At 66.2% G+C, this 1,652-nt stretch overlaps 1 protein-coding gene across 1 annotated transcript in view; it reads right to left on the bottom strand.

Annotated features, from left to right (window-relative positions):
• The window catches only part of NAT8L (N-acetyltransferase 8 like), a 7,028-nt gene that overhangs the window by 3,933 nt on the left and 1,443 nt on the right, over window positions 1-1,652 (bottom strand). The window contains 1 exon segment of the mRNA XM_040625397.1: window positions 1,082-1,246. Within this exon segment, the coding sequence (XP_040481331.1) occupies window positions 1,082-1,246 (165 nt within the window).

Raw genomic sequence — 1,652 nt, forward strand, 5'->3', positions numbered from 1 at the left:
TGAGTTCAAGCTTAGGAAACGGTCAAGGAGAACCCAAGGTGCCAAAGGCTGGCCAGGCAGCTGCAGGACTGGGGATGGGGGTGGAGGCAGGACACCACAGGATGGGCTGGCTCTGTGGGAGCCGGTGGGCATGGGAGCCGGCAGTGCCAAGGTGGGGCACCCTTGTGCTGGGATGCCTTGCCTCTCTTGTCCCCTGCTGCCCTTCTCTGGCACTCACCAGGCTCCTCTATGCCCTCACCAACTGTTGGGGCACACACTGTTCCGTCTCCTCAGCCTGGGAACCCTCGAGCACCGGGGAGACCCTCACGCCCCAGAAAGTGGAGACAAAGTCTCCCTTCTCTGGCGCCGGACATGAAGGAAACCAAGTGGTCCTGCCTCCTAAGACCTAGCTTGCCTCCGGGTCAGCCTGGAGGACGAGAACAGCCCCCAGGGAGCTACAGGCCCCCCCAGACCAGACCCAGTCCCTCCCTGTACATAAGGCCAGGGGGCTGGGGCGAGACCCTCTGCCTCACTAAGTGGCCCAGAGACCTGAAGTGGAGGCCAAGACTCAACACCCCTGCTCTCCCAGGGCTCCCAGCCCTTGGTGACCCCCCACCCAGAACCCTCTCCCCACCAGGAGGCCCTCTGCCCCTGCCACACCAGGTCCCCAGCACTCCAGGCCAGGCCGAGACCCCGCAAAGCACAGCAGACCCCCAGCCCCTCAGCAAGCACCAGGGAAAGGGCATCGTGGGCGCAGCACAGAGAGCAGATCCGGGACACCAGGGCCCGGGGTCGGCTCAGGACATTCAGCACCCTACCCTCACAGGGTGCAGGACAGCTCCGGGTCCGTCTGTGCGGACCTTGCTTCACAAGGACCCAGCTCTCACCTCCAGCCCCTGCCGGCCTGCTCCACCCCCAAACCTCGGCCAGAGCCCGCCCTGACTCCGAAGGCTCGGTCGTGGGGGTGCAGCAGCCCGGGCCCACCTAGACCCGGCTGTCCCCCCACCCCCACCCAGGGCCTGTCTGCCATTAGGAGGGGCTGCGAGAGGGCCCGGGGAGCCAAGGGAGGGGACCCAGGGAGAGGCTGGAGCGGCAGACTCACCGGGGGGCTTCATGTAGTACTGCTCGATGTCCGCCATGTCTGTGTGCAGAGCGCAGTCCAGGTAGGCGAGGACCACCTTCCGGCTGTAGTAATAGCGCAGGCCCAGCAGCCCGGCCGGCACCAGGCACGTCAGCAGCAGCGAACGGGTCAGCGCAAAACACAGCACTGCGGGGAGAGGTGGGCCTCGTGAGCCGCGGGCGGGGCAGAGCCCCTGGGACATCCGCCAGGCGGACCGGGGCCCCAGCAGGCTGGGATACCCCCCCACCCCCAGCTAAATGAGCCAGTCAGGCACATGCGCAGGCGAGAGGCCACACCAAATATGCCACGACTGTTTTCCCTGGAGGAGCGGTGGGTCAGCCTACCTGCTCCTTCCGCTTCTCCCTATTACCAAACTTCCTACCAAAAGGGCATGCTGCTCCGGAGTCTGACATCACAGGATCTCTAAACCTTCTGAGCACAGCAGTGGCCTCTGGGCAGGCTGCCCTCAATGGCTGGCGGCAACCGCCCCAGGCAGGGGTCCTTGTGGGGTGGGGGGGAGGGCGTACCCACCACCCACGTGCCCCCCCCCCCC

Source organism: Ursus maritimus, unplaced genomic scaffold (assembly GCF_017311325.1).
Source record: "Ursus maritimus isolate PB19 unplaced genomic scaffold, ASM1731132v1 scaffold_8, whole genome shotgun sequence".
Taxonomy (NCBI): Eukaryota; Metazoa; Chordata; class Mammalia; order Carnivora; family Ursidae; genus Ursus; species Ursus maritimus.